We start from the raw sequence: 23339 nt of genomic DNA on the forward strand, positions 1-23339 counted from the left end.
TAATACCTTATCCATCAATTGTTGCTTTATGTTTTACCATTTTCTGTGTCTTTCAAATCAAATGAGTGCTTAATTTTCTTTCCTTCTTTTTTTTTTTTTCTTTTTCTAAATTTGTGCATCATGACTGGTCTTCATTGGGGCAACTCATGCGTTGCATTCTTGATGATGGAAATTATTGTTGTGAAGAGACCAGAAAGAGCAAGAGCAGTCCGCATCAAAGCATTCTTGGCGTGCGTTCTGCTGTAAAAATAGTTGTACTTTGCCAATTCATGCACAGGTTGCTGTGCATATAACGCATGCTATTGCAATTTCACTTTGAATTTATGGTTCACATCTAAGTCTTTATTAATTTTCAATATGTTTCTCTGTCACTGAGAAGTAAAAGCTGAACCTGTAAAAGTGAGATAAGAAAATTTTTTAAAGTTCAGCTTTTAGACACGATTTCAATTTAATTTTATGTTTTCTGAGAAAAAAACTTTGGTACAATTCACAAGTGCCCATTTTGAGCCCTTGGCATATGAATGGGAAGAAATTTTACTCCGGGGAAAAAAAAAGCTTTGCCTCATGTAAATTGTACGATGCAATACACTTTTGCAGAATATTCGCTAAATAAGTTTTTATAGAAAAATTTTTACGTTTTTCGTGAGCACATTTTTTAGTCACCTTTTTACTTTACATATATCAAATTGCTACAGTACATTTTTCTACAAAAACTTCTAAAAATAGCAATCCAAACGGAACCTTAATTCTTGATAAGGACTATTTTGAAAACTTCCCAATTTTTAAGGGGTAAAGCAGAATTTTTTAAGATCATAGGTAGGGGTGGCAATGGGGCGGGGATGGGGTGGGGGAGGCGCCCCATTGCATTTTAATTCCCCCCGCCCCGCCCCGCCCCGTGGGGTTAAAAAAATTTTATTATATAATTTTATTATAATTAAATTTGAACAAATAATTAAGTACTAAAATATCAACACATCACCAAATTATTATTCATTATAACTTCACAATTGAAACTCATAAAAATAATTAAACAAAGGTTATTTAAATACAATCTAATATGATGAAACAAATATAACTAAAATAATCAAGTTTTCACTTTTAATACAAATACAATCACTAAATTATTATTGTGTTTTTTTAGAAAAAAGTGTTATTGTATTAAGTGTAGTTAGGAATTTAACATAAATGTATTAATAAATTTAGTATAAATAATTAATAATTTTTATTAATAGACATGTATAATTAGTAGTATAATTAATAATATGATTATATATATATAATTATGTACATATATATATATATTTCTTTTTTTAAACTGGTGGCGGGGCGGGGGACGGGGGAAAAAATTCTCCCCCGCCCCAATGACCCTCGCGGGTGCCCGCCACGGTTGCCATCCCTAATCATAGGGGCAGAGGAAAGGGTAAGTGGCCCCTCCCTTCCCCTATATTCCCAAATCCCAATCTTTTTCAATAGTTAAAAAATCATAAACTTTTGTATTACCAGGATATACTTTATTATTATTCAATTTTTCTTAGTAATTTTTTACTTTTTCCTCTTCCTCGAGATAACTACTAAAAGCCCTTATCCAATCCCAAAAATAAAAATAAATAAAAATTAAACACAGGAACCCAAAAAAAAAACCTTGGTGATCTCACTTTTGAGTTTCCAATGTATCTACAATTTGTGTGTGGCATTGTAATGAATAATCCTTGAGAAGGGCACCACACAGCTATACATGAATCATTACACAATGAGAACTGTGATCACTGGTTAGTTTATTAGTAAAATTGGTCAATAACTGTTCAATTTATGAAATATATCCCACTGTTTCCAGCTAGGAAAGTTGAGGCTATTGCTTGGGATAAGAGTCTGAGATCCAATCCAATCTTATATGAGGGCTCACATGCCACTTTAGAATAATTGTTCTTCCGCCTTGGCCAATGAATGTATCTTTGGTTGGAGAGATTACAATGGAATGTGTTCAATTATTTTTATTTATTTATTATTTTTATAATAAATTAATTAGGGTAAATTTATATATACACCGACAGTGTATAGACCATTACCATTAGAATCATGACACATGCGTAAAAATTAAATTTCAAACTTAAATTTTATATAGTTGTCATTCATTCAAAATTGACAGTGTATACACTGTTAATGTAGGAAAGATTAATCCAATTACTTATGTCTCGTATGAAATTTTTTTAAAAACTTTTTACTATGTCTTAGATTACAATTTGTGCTAAACACAGAGCTCTATCTAGAACCCTGTTCAATCTGTGAACCCAACAAAACTAGGTCTAGGAACTAAGAAGGGCATGCAAGAAACTTAGAATGTGACTAGTTGTTAGGATTAAGGACACCTTATATGTCCCCACAAATATTGACCTTAATTATTTTTTGCAGATGTCTAGTGCACATGAGATGAGCCCATAAGAATGCAGGGAGTATGTCTGTGAAGTCCATGACACTTTCCTTGAAGCAAAAGAAAAGAAAGGCCATATGTTCCTTCTTTCATTTCTCCTTCAGCAAATTAGAAAATAAATTCTAGTGTAATTAAGAGGAGAATTAGGCTGATAAACCGGATTACTGAAGAAAGCATGTTCCTCAAGGGCTGGAAAAGTATAAGTTATGGCTGATTAAATAGTAGAGAGAAGAAAAGAAAAAAAAAGAAGACTCGTATGAGCTGTACTAGCTAGATCCTCCATTAGCACGTAACATGTATTTGATTAAGTCAAAATTAGTGTCCCTTTTCTAACTTTGCTGGATATTAGTCTCCCTTTTATAATAAGAATGTCACAAAAGTTGTGAGGCTCACAATTTCGTTCATGGATTAATATAATATCATATTTGTCTTCTTTTTATATGTTATTCGTGCGACTCATGGTTTGATACAAACAGAAGAATTTAAATGAAAACTGTTTTTCTTGAACATTTCCTCTACCGTTTCTTGCATGAAATGATGGATTAAACAAAATTAAAATTATACAATGCTTCTAGCTTGAAAAATATCAAGGTCTCATTGAGGTTTCTTGTTTCAAAATTATATTCCTCATGACATTACCTAAAAATTAGCTGGAAAATTGAGGTTAGTTTTGTGTAAGCCACTCTATGCTAAAGTTGTCTAAGAAATTAGAGGATAGTAAATTTTTTTGCCTTTTTCATTTCATCACAGTGGTAAAGCTCATGTAGGTAGGGTTGCTATGAAGGAGAACTTGAGTTTGAACTCGTTGAGCTCTTAAATGTTCTGTTCGAACTCAAGATCGATCTTATTTTCACCTTATTTGAGCTTAAACTCAAGTTTGATCAATTAGAGCTCAATTGAGTTTAGTTGAGTTCAACCGTGTTCTCAAGTTTGGTATTTGGGTAAATTCTATAACTCACTTACCAATAAAAGTAATTGTGCGATAAATAAATAATTAAATACGCACACACACATACATACATGCTACACACATACATACATGCTACACACATGCATACACACTACTTGATAAATCTCGATGAATACTCGAGTTTTAGTTTTTCTATTCATTTACGACTCGTTTTGTTTTTTCTATTCATATACAACTCAAATACCTTATCAAGTAGCTCAAATTCGACTCGAATTCAGTTAATACCGTGTCAGAGTCAAGTCTTTGACCAAGTAGCTTGTAAAGTCTGAATCGAGTAGTTTGATTAAATTACATGCCATATAGTTTAAATTATTATAGATAAACTATAAAAGAGAGGGAATTGTGCAGTTCATTTTGGGTATCATATATATATATATATGAGTTTAATTTAGTGTTCGATGTGCAAACAGATGTTAGTATATTAAGATTTTAAATTATTGAATAATGTGGCAAGAAATAATTGAATCACAATCATAGATATAATAGTCAAAAGGGGTAGTAGAATTTAAAAAAAAAAAAAGAAGAAGAAGAACATAGGATGAACCACAAGAAGCAGCTGAAGCCTTTTTAAGGGCAAGGAAAAGCAGGTTTCACTGTTAATTCTGTCTTTAGAAGCCGGTTAATTGGGCTCTGTTGTAGAGCCCTGGCTAGTGCTAAAAATGACTGAAGATGAAATGCTTTTTCCATGGAGCCCAGTACCTAGCCCAAATGCATCCCATCTTGGGTTTTCTAGTGCCCATTCGGGGCAATGCATTTCAATTGAACGACGATAGTGTTTTTTTTTATTAGAGATCACGTGTGGTATCCTGAATCATCAGACTAATCCACGCGTGTCCATACTAACATGTCCATGTCATATTAACGATGAATTTAAGAATGTACTATTCATTGTAACCATAACATTTTTTCTTTCAACAAGAAAAAGATGGAATTTAAAAAATAGGGAAGGGAAAGAGGAATTTGAACCCTCGTAATGAAACTGAAAGACTTCTTTGTCTGATTCTATTATGCATTAATCATTCAATTCAGTATCAAGATTACCAAATCTGCAGGCAAACTACAAGAAGAAGATTGCTTAATAAGAGTTATTTCACTTCAATAATAGACTGAGGCATTCCATGTTTTTGGATCAAATCATCTTGGCTTATAATGTTGAGGCACTCAAGTTGATGATATGCTAAGCATTGAACTACTTTATTATATGAATGTGTTGCTGTATTATTAATGATTAAGGGAAAGAAAAAAATTTACTTGGACAATAAAAGACAAGAAAAGTTCAACTCTTTCAAACTAGATCGACTTAGAAATTACACGAAATGATATCTCAACATAATTAAGGCAATGGGAGAAAAATTTTCATACACTAATCAAAAATTTTGAGATAAGATTGTTTATGAAATTTGTTTTAAAACAATCTTTGACCCTTGGAGCTAGGGTTGTCAACGGGCCGGAATTCATTATTCCGGACCCGGACCCGAATTACTATACCGGACCCGGATCCGACCCGTTTACCCGACGGGTCTTTTATTCTATGTTCCGGATCCGGATCCGGCGGGTCCCGGATCCGGGTCGGGTCTACCCGAACAAATTTAGCAAAATTTATAATTTCTAATAAAAATGAGAAAAAAATATATTTGTAAACTAATTTCTAACTAATGCAAAGAAAAAACCAAATAAGAAAAGAAATCAAATTGACTTTACTCAAATACATCACCCTAATCAAATTATATTGATAAATATATATTTTTTAAATTATTAATTCATTTATATCCGGATCCGGGTCTAATACGGGTCGGAATACTATATTCCGTATCCGACCCGTTTTTTGTTTGACAAAATGGATCCGGATCCGAGTCTAGACCCGACCCGTTGACAGGCCTACTTGGAGCTAGCAGCTATGCGTGCAATCCTCCTGATTTATTGCGTTGAACTCAATTGTTTATTTTTGTCTAAACTTTCACTAGAAGTTATAGAAACTTACAATACTTTAATTGCTAATTGTTCTTGATTCTATAGATGATTATATTAATTTTTTTGGCATATTTGGATGAATAGTAATAAGAAATTCAAAAAATTCCAACTAGTGTACTCTTTGATTACTTTGGATTAAGGTTAATACAACTTTAACCTTCCAACTTTAGTTACTTCCATCAATCATTTGCTGTTAGACGATTTCCAACTATCTGAGTAATAAAAATTCTCTTTTTAAAAAAAAAAAAAAGAGGTTAATACATCTTTTAATTGCACTCAAAAGTAGGTATTAATAATTTGATGATTCACTACCAAAACCTCTACAATTGGCAATTTTAGTCGAATTTAAGAGTTACGTGGAAACTAAACTGAAATAGAGCAGAAACGTCAATTACTGAACACAATTCGCTGGACTGTTATACAGTGTACGATTATTGTCTATCACCATCTAGGACTAAAGCGATGTTGAAGTGATTAATACACATTCACAGGTATCATCAATAAAATATAGGGCAAATTACATTTTATCCCCCTGTGATTTAGCATTTTTTTACATAATCCTCCTATAGTTTCAAAAGCTATACATAACCCGCTCATGATTTTGATTAAAGTGTCAAAGTGACGAAAATAGTTATTCGTAACGGAACTTCTAAAAATATCGAAATTACCCTTATAAATACATGAAACACTAACCCCGTATGATTTTTATATTTTACCATATAACCTCCTTATGATTTAATATTTTACCATATAACCCCTTTATGGTTTTTAAAATATACACACAATCCCTCTTGATTAATAAATAATTTTCAATTTTACACAATGAATAATCATTCCCGTCACTTTGACACTTTAATTCAAATCACGAGGGGGTTATGTATAGCTTTTGAAACTATAGAAGATCATGTAAAAAATGCTGAATCACAGAGGGGTAAAGTGAAATTTGCTCTAAAATATAATTAATTAGCGACCTAGCTAAATGCACGAGAAGCTATTTGCTTTTCTCTTTTCTGCTCTTGTGAGTGTCGAACTATTGAAATGATTCGATGGCCTAGCTAGGCAACAGCATAGCAAGAATAATACTTAAGGACGTAACCCCGATTGATGACCTTGTTGATGCATTGTACCTTAAAAATTGATTTTATGTACAGAATGATTTTCTTAAATAAAAATAACCCCCTCGACCCCCCTACCCCCCAACAAAAAAAAAAAAAACAACCAAAAGAAAAGTATCCAAGACTCCATGCTTATCGTCCTATGAACTTTAAGGTGTATGAAGTTTCATCTTTCATTTTCTAAGCAAAATGGTAGAGACTTCATTTGACTGGAGTTGATTTAGGCTAAAGGCAGACCTCGGTCGTAACAATCCATACATATTGATAGATCGAATTGCTATATATTTGTTGAATAGACAAATTGATTGAAAAAAATCATGACTATAATTAATAATATAACACTCTCAAAAGACCACATACGATGAAGACTTTTTGTTGCTAGCGAAAAAAGAAGAAGTCCAACCCCTATTAATATAGGAATTGAAAGTGGTATGAAAGGAGTGATCCACCATTAACGGTAAATATTGTGATAGCTAGGAAAACCAATCATTCAACAAAGTGGCATTTGAAAAGTTGGGTATTGAGAAGGAATTTAAATTATTTTTTTGTATTATAGGTCGGATGTTCGAAATTTGCATCTAAAATTTTAAAAATGTGCAACAATGCACACTTTTGGTTTAGTTGGTCCTGTCCTTCTAGCCCCTTATATTCAGGTGAGGCCCCTTCCTCCTTAGAGAACCGAAGAATAGGTTATACATGTTGCTGTATGAGAAAGGAAAACAGAAAAATAAAATCATTCATAGGGCTGCTTGATTGAGGAATAGAGCAATGACACATCTCATTCCGACCAATATTGAAGTACCCTTTGTGTAGAGTGACACGTTGATTTCCACTCAAGAGATTGTTATAGTTGTATTTCACAATGCCCTGATAACATCAAATTATATGCTAGCACGTGCTAATGAGATTGATGAATCAAGATTAATCAACTCTTTTCTTCAGGAACTTGATTAATTTAATCTTCACAGACACGGTCCCAGGTGGATGCTGTTCCTCTTTAACTTAATCTTTGTCATTTCGGAGTAGTATAATATATGCTTAATCTATGGTAGGAATAAAGGTTGTTAAAACCTTAATCCTAACTCAAGGCACCAATGTCCCTTGAGGACCATCAAGACAGAGTATTCGGCGCAACCAATACATTGGGGAACCCAAAAGTTTAATAGAACATCAAAAGTTATGCATAATTTTTTTTATCAATTTCTATAGATTGGTTTAAGGCAAAATTGAGCTCAAATGCACAAGGATTTATACAGTCCAGAGCTATTCCATTTAATTCAGAATATATCTTATCACTTTCTGCGAATTTGCAGAAAAATGATAAGAGTAGGCTACCTGTAGAGCTATCATAAGATTGTACTGTACGCAAATTTGCAATAAATTAATAAAAAGAGGTTATTGATTGGCACAAATTCCAAGGCAACGTAGCAATCTTAACATGGCGAATAGTATTGAGTACTAATACAGCAAACATGTTCTCTTGCAAAAAGCAAGGAATAAAGAATATTTATGTCCTTATTGATGGTTAGGCACCAAAGGACAATTGTTCAGGCTCTCAATTCTTATTTAATCCTTAATTACCTCACCTAGTTTCAATCCACATCTGCCCCTTTTCCTCCTTCCCCTTTAGCTTTCTCTGGTGCATTTTCGGAGTTGATCAGTTCTGATCTTGAGGACTAATGGAGGTCCATTCATGGTTTGAAACCAGCCTGCCTGTTTTACCAAAACCAGAATCATTAACATCCTCAAGAACTTCATCTTCTGGCTCAATCACAATACCTGATCGAATGCAATATTCATCGGCAATTTATGAGGAAACGAGTTTCAGTAGTCTTCAATCAGATGTCTCTCAAGACTCATCTCACAATTCTCACCAAAAAATGATAAACAGCCCTTCAGTAACTCACTCATGCACTGGCAATTTTCAAACGTTAACCCCACAAATAAGCTTTCTTGCAGTGCATGGCAACACCCTTTATGCTGCTTCGTTGAATGAAATCAATGTCTTCGATTTAACGAATTATTGTCTTGTTGACAACTTGAGCTGTTCAGGCATGGCTAAATCAATTGCATTCGTCGAAAACAAGATCTTCACTTCTCATCAAGATTGCAAGATCAGAGTATGGCAAATTGCATCATCATCAAAAAAGCATCAACTAATCTCAACACTGCCTACTGTTAAAGATCGCCTGAGGCGTTGTGTTTTGCCAAAGAATTATGTTCAAGTTAGGCGGCACAAGCAAAAGCTTTGGATTGAACATGCAGACACCATATCAGGTTTAGCAGTGAATGATGGATTAATCTACTCGGTTTCTTGGGATAAAAGCTTTAAGATATGGAGAATATCAGACTTGAGTTGTTTAGAATCGGTTAAGGCGCATTCGGACGCCATTAACGCCATTGTTGTTTGTGCAAATGGATTAATCTACACCGCATCAAGTGATGGAACTATCAAAATTTGGCAGAGAAATGATGATGGGGGAAAGAAGCATAAGCTGGTAACCACTTTAGACAAGCACAAGGCGGGGATTAATGCATTGGCTATAAACGAAGATGGATCAGTCTTGTTTTCAGGAGGTTTTGATGAGAATATTTTGGTGTGGAAGAAGGATTATATTGCAGATGATCACATGGTGCTTTCACATTCATTGAAAGGGCATACAGGCGCTATACTTTGCTTGACTATTGTGGATGATTTGCTAATCAGTGGATCATCTGACAGAACAGTGAGGATTTGGAAACGCAGTAGAGAATATGGATACTGTTGCATTCGTGTTCTTGAAGGACATTTGAAACCAATCAAGGCACTTGTTGCAATTTCAGGTAGGAATGGAGATGGTGTTATTTCAATATTTAGTGGAAGCCTAGACGGACAAATCAAAGTCTGGAAAGTTACTACAAATTCCACAAGTTGCACATCTCCTTAAGTATTCATGAGGTCATTAATAGTAGCATCTCATATGTGGATTCATGGATTGTGCCCATTAATGTTCATCAAGCTGAGCATTCTTCAAGATTTTCATTGATGTATGAAAACTTGTAATCCACACAAGAAATTTATGGAAGTATTATTATAATTCTTTTATTAACGATTTAAATTTGTATACATAGTCTCAATTTGCAAAGTAACTTTGTTTGAAAATCGTGCCCTAATACATTCTGACTTGTATTAAAGTTAGAGGAGGAGGAGGAGGACGAGAAGGAGGAGGAGAGGAGGGGGAAGGGGGGATGGTTCTTTGCTAATCATACCTCCTTCCTTGGACATTCCTTCCCCCTTCGTAATCATAATTAAAGTTAGCAAGAAACACACTAAGAGTTAATGTGATTCACCTCAATTTTAAAATATAATATACAAGACTTTTCTGTAGAAACAATTGACTCTCTTGTAGTGGAAGATTTTCAAATAATTGAATATGGACAATCTTTTTTCTTGAAGAACAGGAAAGTAATAATTTTTTTTAAAAGAAGACATGAATGGTATCGAACTAAGCAATAAAATCAATTGTATGGGATTAATTTTTACAGGTGGGTCAATGTCAAACACGTTTTGTGCTGTGCCTTTGTAGACTTTGATAGGAGCAATGAAAATACAAGAACATGATGATTGTTGAGTTGTTGGAGTTGAAGGTTTTACAATTCAATAATTTCAGCCTATCTTCCTGTTTGCAGATAAAGGTAGCAAGAGACAACAATATAAAACTGAAATTGCTTTTCTACCAATTCTAATATAACCAAATGCTATCAGAAAAGGGCCATCCCTGCCTTTGGGTTCATACCATTACCTTGTCAATCATTCACAGGACAATGTTGGAATGCACTTTTGAGAAGTTTGACGCCAATTTGAAAAACTCAACCAAAACTATGATAACCTGCAGACGGTCCAAACCAGTTGAGGCTCGAAATGGGAAAAACATGTCTCTCTGCGTACACTTGGAAAAATTAAACTAATACTAATACAGATTCGATTAGATTTTTTGTACTATCAAATGATCCTTCTATGCATATGATACGCATTTAAACACGCTTGTGTGATACTTTAAGCCGACAATAAAGGAAGCCGTAATCCAAGCAAGTTTAACATTTGGTTTTGCAGAAGATATATCTTTTTGAGTCCTCCTCGTTGTCAGGTTCAGGGTTTGAATTCTGTTCCTAACAGTTGAATGTAGGAAGGACATGGAGAGAAATGGAAAGATAAATTTTATATATATATATATATATATTGACAGTGTATACATAATTGCGATTGGATGTATGATACATGAGTAAATTTTAGATTTTAAATTTGAATTCAAATGAGTTGTCGTCGTCCAATGGTGATCATGTATGTACTGTTAATATATATAAGATTAATTATATATATATATATATACATACACACACAGTAGCTCTCTCTCAAGATTTCCGACAGAGCATAAAAAAATACTAATGTACCAAAAGAAGCCTTGCACACTTGCCACCCATCCACACAGCTTTTCAATCAAACAGAAATTAGATTCCAAGTTAGTAGGAGTAAGTCATAGGGGCATTTCACATGGATTACTTTAAAATTATTGAGAGATTATTTTAATTAAAGTAAGCAGCAAGGTTTAACCAATGTTTAAGGCAAAAAAGGTGTAATTAATGTTTATAATTCTTTCCATAATTCTAGAACCACTTTTACGCAAGTGCTTACGTAGTTTGAGAATGCGATTCATCTATATACTTACTAGTACTTACAGGAGTTAATACACTGTTCAAATATATTTATCCTCGTAAACCTTTAGAAAATCACCAGAATTAGTGCCCACGATGAATTATATAGATTCATGATTTTGTCTTCTAATTGGCCGGTAAAAATGGGCTTCTTAACTTTGACTTCACAAACGTAGATTGTTTGACAAAACTTAATAAATTAAAGTATAGGGTCAATTTTAGCTCATTAGTACCTTATAGTATAAAACAATCTTATTAGAAAACGTAGATTGTTTTATACTATAAGGTACTAATTTGAATCCCTCTACTAAAACAATCTTATTCTTTTATGGGTACTAAGTAGATCTTTTCATTTCTAAATAACTACCAAGATTCATTAGCCAATATTGGTTTGAGCAACTTATTAGAAATTGTCAGTATGAGATAATAATTAAGTGCTACAATTAATAGTTTATTGTGTAAATTGCAAATGAGTGGTAATCTAGGAATGCAAATTACAATTAACTCTAGATTATATATATCTACAAACACAGCAAAATGATACCCATTTTGATGCAACTTTATGTGTGTGTGTGTGTGTTCATAATTGGCCTACTGAAGAAGTTGGATTAATTTCTTTGGCAGGTTCACTTGGGAACTAATGACCAATCTTAAGCCAAATCATGTCCAAGGAAAAAATAAAATAAAATAAAGGTAACCGACTATGATTTCATGAAAGTATGCTTTCTGCTTATAAACAAGCATTATTATGGAATTGTTTAAAATCATCTAATCCATAATTTACTACTATTATATTTTGAAAACCTGAATAATTGATGATCTCTAAACATTCCTGCTCTGAAATTTCCTTCACCGAGAATTCCTTATGCCTTGGTTTATCGTTGAGGATCAGAGTAGTTGAGATGTGACAGATATGGAAATGGTGTGCCACTAATTATTTTACTGGGTGAATTAGGATTAGGTTATTAATTTTTTATGTTTTTCAGGTGAGACGAAGGGTTTGGGAGTTAGGCTGAATGGTTGGAATCTTAATTGTTCGTGGCAGCATATTAGCATTATTTTGGTGTCAAAAACTTATTAACGTGTTCAGACTTATTTGGTAATAAAAAATTGAATATTTAAATTAATAAAGTGGCACTAAATTTTCTAGATAATTTACTTTCAAAAATAAGCGATAAGTTATTCATTTATTACTTAATATGATATATATTCAAATGTATCAGATTTAGTACTTAATAATGTAATAACTTAATATATTCAAATTTCAAACTTCAGTTTTATCGAACATACTTAAGTGGGAGGTCTTGAATTGGGGACATCTCACTTGCACTCCCTAATCCCCTTAAAACTTGTTAAACTTGCTAACTTATTATTTGATACTCGTTCCTCTTTATTTTACATTACACTATTACCAGTTCGGAGATTAATCGATTTTGAGTTCTGATCAGTATAATTAACCATGAAGTAGTGATAATTAAACGTTTATTATAGGAAACAATTCTGAAATCTACAATTAACGGATGTTTATGCATGCGCATTATGCTTAGAATAGAATACATGACTGTTGAATAAGATCTGTATTGTTTTAAGTCTAGCTCTAGGCATCATCAAGTGTTTATTGTTTTTTAGTTTAAATATCTGTGGAAGAATAAATTACAATAATTAATTAATTTTAATGTGTGTAGATCCAATCAAGCACGCATATATAGAAGATAAGCGATGCAAAATTAAAACATTATTTATTTAATTACAATAACTCGATGATTGATGATAAATATTCAATTTTGAGAACTTCAAAGCAATCTCGTGATTCTTCTTGTGTATGTAATGAGAATTGTTATCATTTATTCCCGCAATTAATTTGTTCTTCACTAGGGCTTTTCACCATTTCTTTTTCTTATTTTGATTTAAGAGGAAGGAGAAACTTTGTCAAAACCTATCTCATTTCTTGACTTTTAAACTTAATAAAGTTAGCAAATCAAGTCGATTTTGAAGTCATGCTCATTTCATTAAGAAAGAGTTAGCCAAAAAATGTGAACATAATCAACAGCTTCTCTTATCATATGTGATGATACAAATTGTATTCCATGAGACCGTCCGATATGATTAAGTATTAGTCAAATGCCAACTCTTTTTTTTTTCTGTGAAAAAAATACACGATTGATGAATATTATAATAGGAGTGCCATATTTTTCATTTTGTTAGTTGTAGAGTTTTTGAACATATGACTCAATCAATCATAAGAGTATGTTTGGGTAGCTTATTATTAGCAAAAATTTATTTGATTGCATTACAAACACATTATTTTACATATATCACACTAAAAAAGTGTTACGGTAATTTTTTTTAAAAATTATGTCAAATAATATCCTAGCCAGACACATTTGTTTTTATTCCCCTTTTGTCTAGAATTCCCTCTCCAAAATTACCTCACTTTGCCCCCTTCAATGTTGAATTAGATCAATTACCCCTATGTGATATTCGATTGTTTCCAATCGAGTACATAGATCACAAGTGGCAGAATCTTTAGTATATATGCAATGGTCATCTTATCTCTCCCACTTGTAGGCAGAATCTTTAGTATATATAATTGTTTGAAAGAATGAAACTCGTAGTTCGAATTTGGTTTATATTTAGTCTTCTATTTTTTTTTGGCTTACTTTTCTTCTTTTTTATTCTATTAAAAGTCTTTTTTTTTTGTCAAAACGATAACATTTGTATTGATTTAAACTTGATAATACAAGTATCTTTACAAAAGAGGCAAGCTGCCCTCACAATCCTTTCGTGTTGATTTAAACTTGATAATACAAGTATGCTTTACAAAAGGGGCAAGCTGCCCTCACAATCCTTTCGTGCTAGATCTTTTATCCAGCCCGGAAAATTTGTTTCCCAATATACATCATTAACTAGCTTCAAAGCAAAATTTGCTAGCTTATGACACACTTCATTTCTTTCCCTATATATAAAGGAGAAATTGCATTGATCAAGAAACTCCCTCAGCTTTTGTATATCCTCCAATATCACAGCATAGCTGCAGTTGTTGCATGAGACTGTTAGGATGCAGTCTATCATACTTTTGCAGTCCGATTGTATTTCAATCTTCCTCCAGCCCGCTTCTTTTCCTAATTGCATAGTGGTTCTGATTGCCACAGCCTCATCTAGCCCTGGTTCACCTGTCTTTTCCTCCATTATGGCCCAAGCTTTCAGAATATCTCCTTTCCAGTTCCTAGCAACAATTCCTTTACCAGTTCTGATCATTTGTGCTGAGATTGCAGTGTCTGCGTTTATCTTGTACACCTTCTATTGGAGGCTTCCAGCTTCTACCATGCTGAGTGGGTATTTTTGCAATCTTTTGGGCTATCTCTCTACTAAAGATTCTATTCAGTAATTCCTTGTCCCATTGTCCTTGTTTAATCAGCTCTTTGACATATTGTATGTCCCCATGTGCTACTCTATCTGGTTCCACTCTGCTATCTATTGAGTCTGGTACCCATCTATCTTGCCACACCTTGATAGTACTCCCATCCCTAACTTGCTTCCTTATTCCATTTATCAATAGAAATCTTACACTTTGGTGGTTGTCAAACCACCAAAAATAAAATTTAAAAATAACAGCCTAATTGCCAACCAACACAATCTCAAATTTAATTTGTAAACAGGGCAAGTAGGGTCGTCTCCTCAGGGAACTGGTAGGCAAATCACACAGGAAAATGGGGGGGGGGGAAATTTAGCAATAGTACCAACTAATTAAAAAGGAATAAAAACTGAAATTCGAAGTTGAATAAGATAGCGGGAACCAAATTACACAAATAACAATTAATTAAAACAACCTAGTCAAGAAATTAATCTTGGCACCGAAGCACACAACTAATCACAGATACAAGGGACAATTCATATATTTACGAATAAACTGGTTATAGTGGTCAAGCGACGCGCCCAACCACCAATCTTCCCTTAATTTTATGGTAGTCAAGAGACGCTCATAAACTACCCTCTTGTGACTAGACAACCCCAGAAACACTCACAGGATTTAATGTAGCCACAGTATTAGGAATTAGAAAAACCCAATTCTAGATGACAAACTCACATGCGGATTTATCTAGGCTAGATTAATTATCCCCACGATCCAAATTAGACCGCTTGCGAGGCGGTGAAATTGTCTCGTTTGCCACTAATCAAGATGCTTAAAGGTGACGCGCCAACATCCTAATTGGCTATCAAATATTTAGACAATCGAATAACAGGCCTAATTATCCAATAAATCTAAACAAAAATAACTCAGGAAAAAATAGAGAATAATCAAATACCCATGAACATATAAATTAAAAATAAACAATTAAAATGATCTCACAGTTATGGTGCCCCGATCCTTGATTTACTCCTCAACTAGATAAAAGATTCAGCCTTGCCTCATGTTTGATGCAATCCGAAGCTTCAATCTCGTGTTCATTAATCAAAAACCAAGTGCCCAACCTCTAAGTCACGTTACAAAAGAAGAAAAGGAAAAAAAACCAACTAGTCTAAGAAACGAGACCCAAGGTCTTCATCTCACGGGATCCGGCTTTGTTTTTCCCTTCACTCCGTAGTGAATTGCCAATCCCCCCAAAAGAAAGACGAAAGTGCCAATATAAAAAGATACCCTAGTCTATTCGCTGTTTTCTTTTTAAAGCTTCGCCGCCACCCACGTGCTTTCCTAAGTAGAATTCATGTTCCAAAAAGATTCCAGGTTTCTTCTTCTTATTTCCCTTATTGAAGTGTTGCCAAAAGACTTCTTGTTTTAAGGTTTCCTGATCTCGCGCATGGTAAAACGGTATCTTCCAATCAGAATGGTTGTTCCAGGGCTTGGGCCCGCGATTCGGCTTTTTCACGCAGCTCCGTGTTGTCTGGCGTGGGCACGCCAGAGAAGGCCCAGTCTTCTGAAATTTGCCCCTTTTTTATCATTTTTATCACCAATTGCCTGTAATTAACACAAATACCAATTATGAGCAGAAATCCAATACTTTGCATAATAAACTGCCAAAATTAAGACCAAATAACCACAAATAAAATGCATAATTATATCCCTATCACACTTAGTAGGCTCTTCCATAGGTATGATGCTGATGTAGAAACTTCCCTCATCCAGTCCTGTTAAAAGTCGAATATGATATTGTATGCATCTTGTATGAGCAAGTTAATGAGAAATTAGGCCTATTATGCTGATTGTAGTCGCAAGCGGCAAATTAAACCAAATCAACATCCAAAGGGAAAAGTGAGAAAAATGTAATTTTAGAAAGACTATCTTAAATTAAAATAAACATTTTTCTAAAATCTAACTGTTTATAAAGTTAGATCAACTATTGTTACTAAAAAAAAAAAAATTGTTTAGGGGAAGGGTTAGGTTGAGTGGAAATGTGGGAGGATTATAAGTCGGAGGTTTTGGGTTCAAGACGACCTTAACTCCCACTTAGTGAATGTTGTCCTTTTTCAAATATCAATACTCCAACTCTATTAAAGGACAAAATCGTACACACTGCCCACAAACATGGTCAATAAATAATCTCCCACAGTGTTTTATTTGAAGATAATTGCTAAAATCTATACTATAGATAAAGGGAGAGAGAATGTATTAATGTAATCTGTTTGTGTCACTTTTATAATTTCTATTTTACCCTCTAAGTACAAGACCAAATAGTATCATCATCCCTCTAAATTAAACACACGCAAATACACACAACATCCTCATTTCTAGACTAATAAAACCTCTAATAAGATAATAACTGCCAACAATTTTCCATCCAAAAAAAAGAGAGAAAGAAAAACATAATTCTTCCATTCATATTTAAAAAAAAATTATCCTAGATGTTTTGCTAATGACAGAGCTGCCCCCATGCTGGATCAAACTACAGACCTTCAGTTTACAAGACTGATGCTCTACAATTGAGCTATAGAGGCCTCCTGACGCTCTTCCATTCATAATTGCTAAAATCTATACTATAGATAAAGGGAGAGAGAATGTATTATTGTAATCTGTTCGTGTCACTTTTATAATTTCTATTTTACCCTCTAAGTACAAGACCAAATGGTATCATCATCCCCCTAAAATAAACACACACAAATACACACAACATCCTCATTTCTAGACTAATAAAACCTCTAATAAAATAATAACTGCCAACAATTTTCCATCCATAAAAAAGAGAGAAAGAAAAACATAATTATTCCATTCATATTAAAAAAAAATTCTCCTAGATGTTTTGCTACTGACAGAGCTGCCCCCATGCAGGATCGAACTACAGACCTTCAGTTTACAAGACTGACGCTCTACCACTGAGCTATAGGGGCCTCCTGGCTTCTGAGATTTGCTCGTTCTTAAATCACAAAAATACAAATACACACAAATTAAACACACACAAAAATGGTATCATCATCCCCCTAAAATAAACACACACAAATACACAGAACATCTTCATTTCTAGACTAATAAAACCTCTAATAAGACAATAACTGCCAACGATTTTCCATCCAAAAAAAAGAGAGAAAGAAAAACATAATTCTTCCATTCATATTAAAAAAAAAATTCTCCTAGATGTTTTGCTAGTGACAGAGCTGCCCCTATGCGGGATTGAACTACAGACCTTCAGTTTACAAGACTGACACTCTACCACTGAGCTATAGGGGCCTCCTGGCTTCTAAGATTCGCTCGTTCTTAAATCACAAAAATACAAATACACACAAATTAAACACACACAAAAACGGTATCATCATCCCCCTAAAATAAACACACATAAATACACACAACATCCTTATTTCCAGACTAATTAAACCTCTAATAAGATAATAACTGCCAACAATTTTCCATCCAAAAAAAAAGAGAGAAAGAAAAACATAATTCTTCCATTCATATTAAAAAAAAAATTCTCCTAGATGTTTTGTTGGTAATAGAGTTGCCCCCATGCAGGATCGAACTACAGACCTTCAGTTTACAAGACTAATGCTCTACCACTGAGCTATAGGGGCCTCCTGGCTTTTGAGATTCGCTTGTTCTTAAATCACAAAAATACAAATACACACAAATTAAACACACACAAAAATGGTATCATCATCCCCGTAAATAAACACACACAAATACACACAACATCCTCATTTATAGACTAATAAAACCTCTAATAAGATAATAACTGCCAACAATTTTCCATCCAAAAAAAAGAGAGAAAGAAAAACATAATTCTTCCATTCATATTAAAAACAAAAAATTCTCCTAGATGTTTTGCTAGTGACAGAGCTGCCCCCATGCGGGATTGAACTACAGACCTTCAGTTTACAAGACTGACACTCTACCACTGAGCTATAGGGGCCTCCTAGCTTCTAAGATTCGCTCGTTCTTAAATCACAAAAATACAAATACACACAAATTAAACAATAAACACACACAAATACACACAACATCCTTATTTCTAGACTAATAAAACCTCTAATAAGATAATAACTGCCAACAATTTTCCATCCAAAAAAAAGAGAGAAAGAAAAACATAATTCTTCCATTCATATTAAAAAAAAATTCTCCTAGATGTTTTGCTGGTAACAGAGTTGCCCTCATGCAGGATCGAACTACAGACCTTCAGTTTACAAGACTGACGCTCTACCACTGAGCTATAGGGGCCTCCTGGCTTTTGAGATTCGCTCGTTCTTAAATCACAAAAATACAAATACACACAAATTAAACACACACAAAAATGGTATCATCATCCCCGTAAATAAACACACACAAATACACACAACATCCTCATTTCTAGACTAATAAAACCTCTAATAAGACAACAACTGCCAACAATTTTCCATCCAAAAAAAAGAGAGAAAGAAAAACATAATTCTTCCATTCATATTTTAAAAAAAAATATCCTAGATGTTTTGCTAATGACAGAGCTGCCCCAATGTTGGATCAAACTACAGACCTTCAGTTTACAAGACTGATACTCTACCATTGAGCTATAGAGGCCTCCTGACGCTCTTCCATTCATAATTGCTAAAATCTATACTATAGATAAAGGGAGAGAGAAGGTATTAGTGTAATCCGTTTGTGTCACTTTTATAATTTCTATTTTACCCTCTAAGTACAAGACCAAATGGTATCATCATCCCCCTAAAATAAACACATACAAATACACACAACATCCTCATTTCTAGACTAATAAAACCTTTAATAAGATAATAACTGCCAACAATTTTCCATCCCAAAAAAAGAGAGAAAGAAAAACATAATTCTTCCATTCATATTTTAAAAAAATTTTCCTACATGTTTTGCTGGTAACAGAGTTGCCCCCATGCAGGATCGAACTACAGACCTTCAGTTTACAAGACTGACGCTCTACCACTGAGCTATAGGGGCTCCTGGCTTTTGAGATTCGCTCGTTCTTAAATCACAAAAATAGAAATACACACAAATTAAACACACACAAAAATGGTATCATCATCCCCGTAAATAAACACACACAAATACACACAACATCTTCATTTCTAGACTAATAAAACCTCTAATAAGATAATAACTGCCAACAATTTTCCATCCAAAAAAAAGAGAGAAAGAAAAACATAATTCTTCCATTCATATTAAAATCAAAAAATTTTCCTACATGTTTTGCTGGTAACAGAGTTGCCCCCATGCAGGATCGAACTACAGACCTTCAGTTTACAAGACTGACACTCTACCACTAAGCTATAGGGGCCTCCTGGCTTTTGAGATTCGCTCGTTCTTAAATCACAAAAATAGAAATACACACAAATTAAACACACACAAAAATGGTATCATCATCCCCGTAAATAAACACACACAAATACACACAACATCCTCATTTCTAGACTAATAAAACCTCTAATAAGATATTAACTGCCAACAATTTTCCATCCAAAAAAAAGAGAGAAAGAAAAACATAATTCTTCCATTCATATTAAAATCAAAAAATTCTCCTAGATGTTTTGCTAGTGACAGAGCTGCCCCCATGCGGGACTGAACTACAGACCTTTAGTTTACAAGATTGACACTCTACCACTGAGCTATAGGGGCCTCCTGGCTTCTAAGATTCGCTCGTTCTTAAATCACAAAAATACAAATACACACAAATTAAACACACACAAAAATGGTATCATCATCCCCTAAAATAAACACACACAAATACATACAACATCCTTATTTCTAGACTAATAAAACCTCTAATAAGATAATAACTGCCAACAATTTTCCATCCAAAAAAAAGAGAGAAAGAAAAACATAATTCTTCCATTCATATTTAAAAAAAACTTCCTATATGTTTTGCTGGTAACAGAGTTGCCCCCATGCAGGATCGAACTACAGACCTTCAGTTTACAAGACTGACGCTCTACCACTGAGCTATAGGGGCCTCCTGGCTTCTAAGATTCGCTCATTCTTAAATCACAGAAATATAATAAATTAGCTTTTTTTCTCTCATTAACCCCCCTTTTTTTTATTGACGGGACCTGAATCAATCGATGGAGACCTCTTTTGATAGCGTAAGAATCCCTTTCCCAGTTTCCCTCCATTTTTTGTACCTGTTTTTTCTTTTGTTTTGCTTTCCCTAAATTCCATGCTCTTTTTTTTTTTTTGGGGGACAATGTCCATATATCTATATGTATGAACAATTGAATTGATAAGTGTCAACGAAATTTAGGATTTAATCGGTGAAATATTCAAGCGCATTTGGAGGAGAAGAGCCGCAGGTTCTTTTCTTTTCTTTTTTTGTTGTTTGGTTGTGTGGTTAACAACTTTATTTGCTTATTTATTTGTTCCCATTCATGCAGAGCGCGAGAGAAATGAAGTTACTGAAGCTCCGGATACCGAGGTTTTCCGAATTCATACTTTTTTCTTTTTTACATTAAAATTTTCATTTTCACCTTTTTTGTTTAGTGTTTTTAGTGCCAATTTGGTCATAATACGCATCCAACCTATTTACCAGTTTTTTTTTTTTTTTTTAAATGTTTGTCAAAATTTCGCTTCAATTGTGATTAAATTTTGGAATTTTCTCGAATTCGAGTTAGTTACAACGTTGTTTATTTTTATTTTTAAAATTTTCGCTTCAATTGGGATTAAATTCTAGAATTTTCGTGAATTTGAGTTAGTCTATAATTTCTATTGTTGGAACTGTGATGTAATTGCAGGTTGGAGTTGGCACACCTAAGAAAAGTCGGCCTACTTTGGGTAAATTCTCTGTATGATCTCTGAAGTCGAAGTTCTTCTATTGCTGAACTTTTTGGCTTAAATGTATGAGTTTTATATGCAAATTGCGCAGATAATCTAGTGTACATAGCTTTATACTGCATATTGTTGGATATCTGAAAGGACCTTTTGAGTGAACTAGATTCTTGAAGTTTGATGTAGGAGTTTAGGATGCCTTCACTTATCGAGTCCATTGTGGCATTTACATGGACTAGGATGATAGAAGGATCACATGTGAAGCAATGCAGAAATGTAACAGGAGCAATTTGGGAATTTTTGGCCTGCTGAGCCAATTTTGGATGCCTGTGTAGATTTGGATATGGTGGATGCGAGGGGATAGAAAGAATAGGGAGAGGTATGAAATAATGAAGTTTTAGTCGAAATTAAAGGAACAAAAGCTGTTGGAGTGTGTTTTTACCTTTGTGTTATGTTTCTGTGCAAAAATACATGTTAAACAAAGTGAAATAATTATAAGGTTCTGGAAATTTAGGCACTATGACAAAAATCAGGGTTGGATCTTCTGCAAAGGTATACATTCTATTTACAACATGGAGGATTTAATTTGTAGAAGTGGTTTAAAGAATGCTAATATAAAACTGCATGATTAAGGTTCCTTGTTATTTGAAAGCTTTTTGGATGAGCTAATGAGTTACATTTTGGTTAATTATAACGAGTGATAATCATTTTCTCCTATATGCTCATGTTTGCAGCTAATGCAAAGGCCCTGAAGCTTAGCTCTGAGCTCCTCAGACTCTTTGTCACAGGTATGGTCTTGTAGTCTATTTGATGCAAAAAGTGTTCTACGAGATGTTGCATTGTCTTGATAACCCTTTTTTCCATCTGAGGTAGAGGCTGTTCAACGAGCTGCTATGATTGCTGAAGCAGAGGGTGCGAGTACAATAGAAGCAACTCATTTGGAGAGGATACTTCCACAGTTGTTGCTGGACTTTTAGCAGATTTTATGGTCTAGGGATTTGTAATCGTGATTGAAGTAAGCATTTGTTTAAATCATCTAAAAGAAGTTGCACATTCTCTTTTGTTAGTGGTCTTGCAATTGCTAGGTCTTCTATTGGGGATTGGTAATCTTAGAACTGATTGGGTGCATTTGGCAGTCCCGTGAGTTATTTGACACTGCAGATTAAGGAAGAAATCTATTTTTTTTGGGAGGGTGGGGGGTGTTTCAAAGGAAGAGATGTTCTTTGCTATGCGTATATCATGAGAACTGCTAATGTATAAGTTTGGTTTTAGACATACAGGGACTTTGTCCTAACCATTTTCTGTCTTGTGAAAGTTTGCTATTGCTCTCTGCTGTAGTATTTGCTTGTACTCCCTCTGGCTAGTTGATGAGACATGTCCCTTTTAGTGCAAAGTGATAAGCTTGGTTGGGCAGCTAGATCATGCAGGACATGATGTTGATAAATTCCCAAATGACAGGCTATGGTGCATTTTTTACACTGTCATTTTGGCTCTCTCCCGGTTAGAGCTTGGGTTCACCCCTTGGTTTCCCCTACTTAGCAGGTTTTCCCCCTTAAATGGTTATGTGTCATGTGTAGGGATGGAAGATTAGAGTAAATCAGCAGTTTGAGAGCTGAGAGCCTGGAGTAATGGAATTTTCTTCATCTGGTCACTTGGAGGTTGATTACCATTAAAGTACAATGCTCTAGCTGCCCAAGTTCAATCAGCACTTATTTTTTGGGTAATAATTCAATCAGCACTTTGAACTAGAATAGATACCTCAAAACATGGAACTTGGGGGGAAAGAATGTGTTTGAAAGTGTCTACTGTCCTAAACTTGTACTAGTGTTTTAGCCCCACGCAGCCCATGGAGTGCCCAGAATCCCACTTTATAATAAGGAATTCTGGTGGATGGTTATTATCATTACTTTGATTACAAAAGGAAAAGAAATATCTACAAGCATTTGAGTACATACTAGTGTTGAAAGCACAATTCTG

General features: G+C 34.1%; 2 protein-coding genes and 9 non-coding genes across 12 annotated transcripts; 2 read left to right on the forward strand and 9 right to left on the reverse strand.

Moving 5' to 3' along the window:
* Window positions 1-8151: 8151 nt before the first annotated feature.
* On the forward strand, window positions 8152-9482 carry LOC113754463 (protein JINGUBANG-like). Its single transcript, XM_027298880.1, has one exon. It carries the CDS (start codon window positions 8164-8166, stop codon window positions 9409-9411), a length of 1248 nt encoding a protein of 415 aa, XP_027154681.1. The 5' UTR covers window positions 8152-8163; the 3' UTR covers window positions 9412-9482.
* A 7946-nt stretch (window positions 9483-17428) lies between these two features.
* TRNAT-UGU lies at window positions 17429-17500 on the reverse strand. The gene has a single exon. It is a non-coding gene; the product is annotated as a tRNA-Thr (tRNA).
* A 265-nt stretch (window positions 17501-17765) lies between these two features.
* TRNAT-UGU lies at window positions 17766-17837 on the reverse strand. Its single transcript has one exon. It is a non-coding gene; the product is annotated as a tRNA-Thr (tRNA).
* A 266-nt stretch (window positions 17838-18103) lies between these two features.
* TRNAT-UGU lies at window positions 18104-18175 on the reverse strand. Its single transcript has one exon. It is a non-coding gene; the product is annotated as a tRNA-Thr (tRNA).
* A 266-nt stretch (window positions 18176-18441) lies between these two features.
* TRNAT-UGU lies at window positions 18442-18513 on the reverse strand. Its single transcript has one exon. It is a non-coding gene; the product is annotated as a tRNA-Thr (tRNA).
* Window positions 18514-18746: 233 nt separating this feature from the next.
* Window positions 18747-18818, reverse strand: TRNAT-UGU. The gene has a single exon. It is a non-coding gene; the product is annotated as a tRNA-Thr (tRNA).
* Window positions 18819-19082: 264 nt separating this feature from the next.
* TRNAT-UGU lies at window positions 19083-19154 on the reverse strand. The gene has a single exon. It is a non-coding gene; the product is annotated as a tRNA-Thr (tRNA).
* Window positions 19155-19472: 318 nt separating this feature from the next.
* TRNAT-UGU lies at window positions 19473-19544 on the reverse strand. Its single transcript has one exon. It is a non-coding gene; the product is annotated as a tRNA-Thr (tRNA).
* A 265-nt stretch (window positions 19545-19809) lies between these two features.
* On the reverse strand, window positions 19810-19881 carry TRNAT-UGU. Its single transcript has one exon. It is a non-coding gene; the product is annotated as a tRNA-Thr (tRNA).
* Window positions 19882-20481: 600 nt separating this feature from the next.
* Window positions 20482-20553, reverse strand: TRNAT-UGU. The gene has a single exon. It is a non-coding gene; the product is annotated as a tRNA-Thr (tRNA).
* Window positions 20554-20591: 38 nt separating this feature from the next.
* On the forward strand, window positions 20592-22699 carry LOC113753623 (protein MHF2 homolog). 2 transcript variants are annotated; one of them, XM_027297821.1, is made up of 6 exons: window positions 20592-20683; window positions 20842-20890; window positions 20972-21012; window positions 21329-21368; window positions 22097-22150; window positions 22236-22699. In XM_027297821.1, exons 1-6 carry the CDS (start codon window positions 20663-20665, stop codon window positions 22337-22339), a joined length of 309 nt encoding a protein of 102 aa, XP_027153622.1. In that variant the 5' UTR covers window positions 20592-20662; the 3' UTR covers window positions 22340-22699. The 2 variants fall into 2 exon arrangements, with proteins under 2 accessions (XP_027153622.1, XP_027153623.1); XM_027297822.1 differs by having other exon boundaries at window positions 22232-22312.
* The last annotated feature ends 640 nt before the right edge of the window (window positions 22700-23339 follow it).

Source organism: Coffea eugenioides, chromosome 11, assembly GCF_003713205.1.
Source record: "Coffea eugenioides isolate CCC68of chromosome 11, Ceug_1.0, whole genome shotgun sequence".
Classification (NCBI taxonomy): Eukaryota; Viridiplantae; Streptophyta; class Magnoliopsida; order Gentianales; family Rubiaceae; genus Coffea; species Coffea eugenioides.

Excerpts from the sequence above, each read along its gene's own strand:
- LOC113754463 (XM_027298880.1), top strand. The coding sequence starts at position 8,164 with ATGGAGGTCCATTCATGGTTTGAAACCAGCCTGCCTGTTTTACCAAAA.
- LOC113753623 (XM_027297821.1), top strand. The coding sequence starts at position 20,663 with ATGGAGACCTCTTTTGATAGC. Across the intron at positions 20,891-20,971 it reads TTGGAGGAGAAGAGCCGCAG|AGCGCGAGAGAAATGAAGTT; the intron begins GTTCTTTTCTTT and ends CCATTCATGCAG. Across the intron at positions 21,369-22,096 it reads GAAAAGTCGGCCTACTTTGG|CTAATGCAAAGGCCCTGAAG; the intron begins GTAAATTCTCTG and ends TCATGTTTGCAG.